Source organism: Penaeus monodon, chromosome 33 (assembly GCF_015228065.2).
Source record: "Penaeus monodon isolate SGIC_2016 chromosome 33, NSTDA_Pmon_1, whole genome shotgun sequence".
Taxonomy (NCBI): domain Eukaryota; kingdom Metazoa; phylum Arthropoda; class Malacostraca; order Decapoda; family Penaeidae; genus Penaeus; species Penaeus monodon.
The window spans coordinates 10,872,850-10,873,255 of NC_051418.1; the positions used below are offsets into that span (position 1 = coordinate 10,872,850).

The 406-nt window shown below is 34.0% G+C and overlaps 1 protein-coding gene across 1 annotated transcript in view; it reads left to right on the forward strand.

Annotated features, from left to right (window-relative positions):
- The window catches only part of LOC119594019 (putative RNA polymerase II subunit B1 CTD phosphatase RPAP2), a gene marked incomplete at its 5' end in the record, with an annotated part of 4,432 nt that overhangs the window by 2,906 nt on the left and 1,120 nt on the right, over positions 1 to 406 (forward strand). Inside the window, 1 exon segment of the mRNA XM_037943047.1 lies at positions 85 to 234. Within this exon segment, the coding sequence (XP_037798975.1) occupies positions 85 to 234 (150 nt within the window).

Below are 406 nucleotides of genomic sequence, written 5' to 3' on the forward strand. Positions count from 1 at the left end.
AAAATTTAAATTTGAATTACTTGATCTGTCTCCCCCCAAATACTGTATTTAATGAATTATATCATCATCCTTCATCTTCTACAGCTTAAATGAGATCCTAGGAGTAACTGATCTTAATAGCGGAAAGGTTGGACAACTTCTGAAGGCACTGGTGATCACACTTGATCTTGAAGCTCATAATATTTCCTTCAGGCCAGGACAGTGGAATTTAATTATGCTGATATTCATGGAAATGTAAGTGATTTTGTCGTTTAAGAATAGTTATCCATAATTTGATTTAAGGTTATGTGTACTTTGAGGCTGAATCTGTGGCTGCTGGAATAATTTCTATTTGTGCTCTTGCATGATTCTTTGATGTAGTTGTGGGTGTATAAAATGACAATTTGATTATAGAGAGATTCATCTG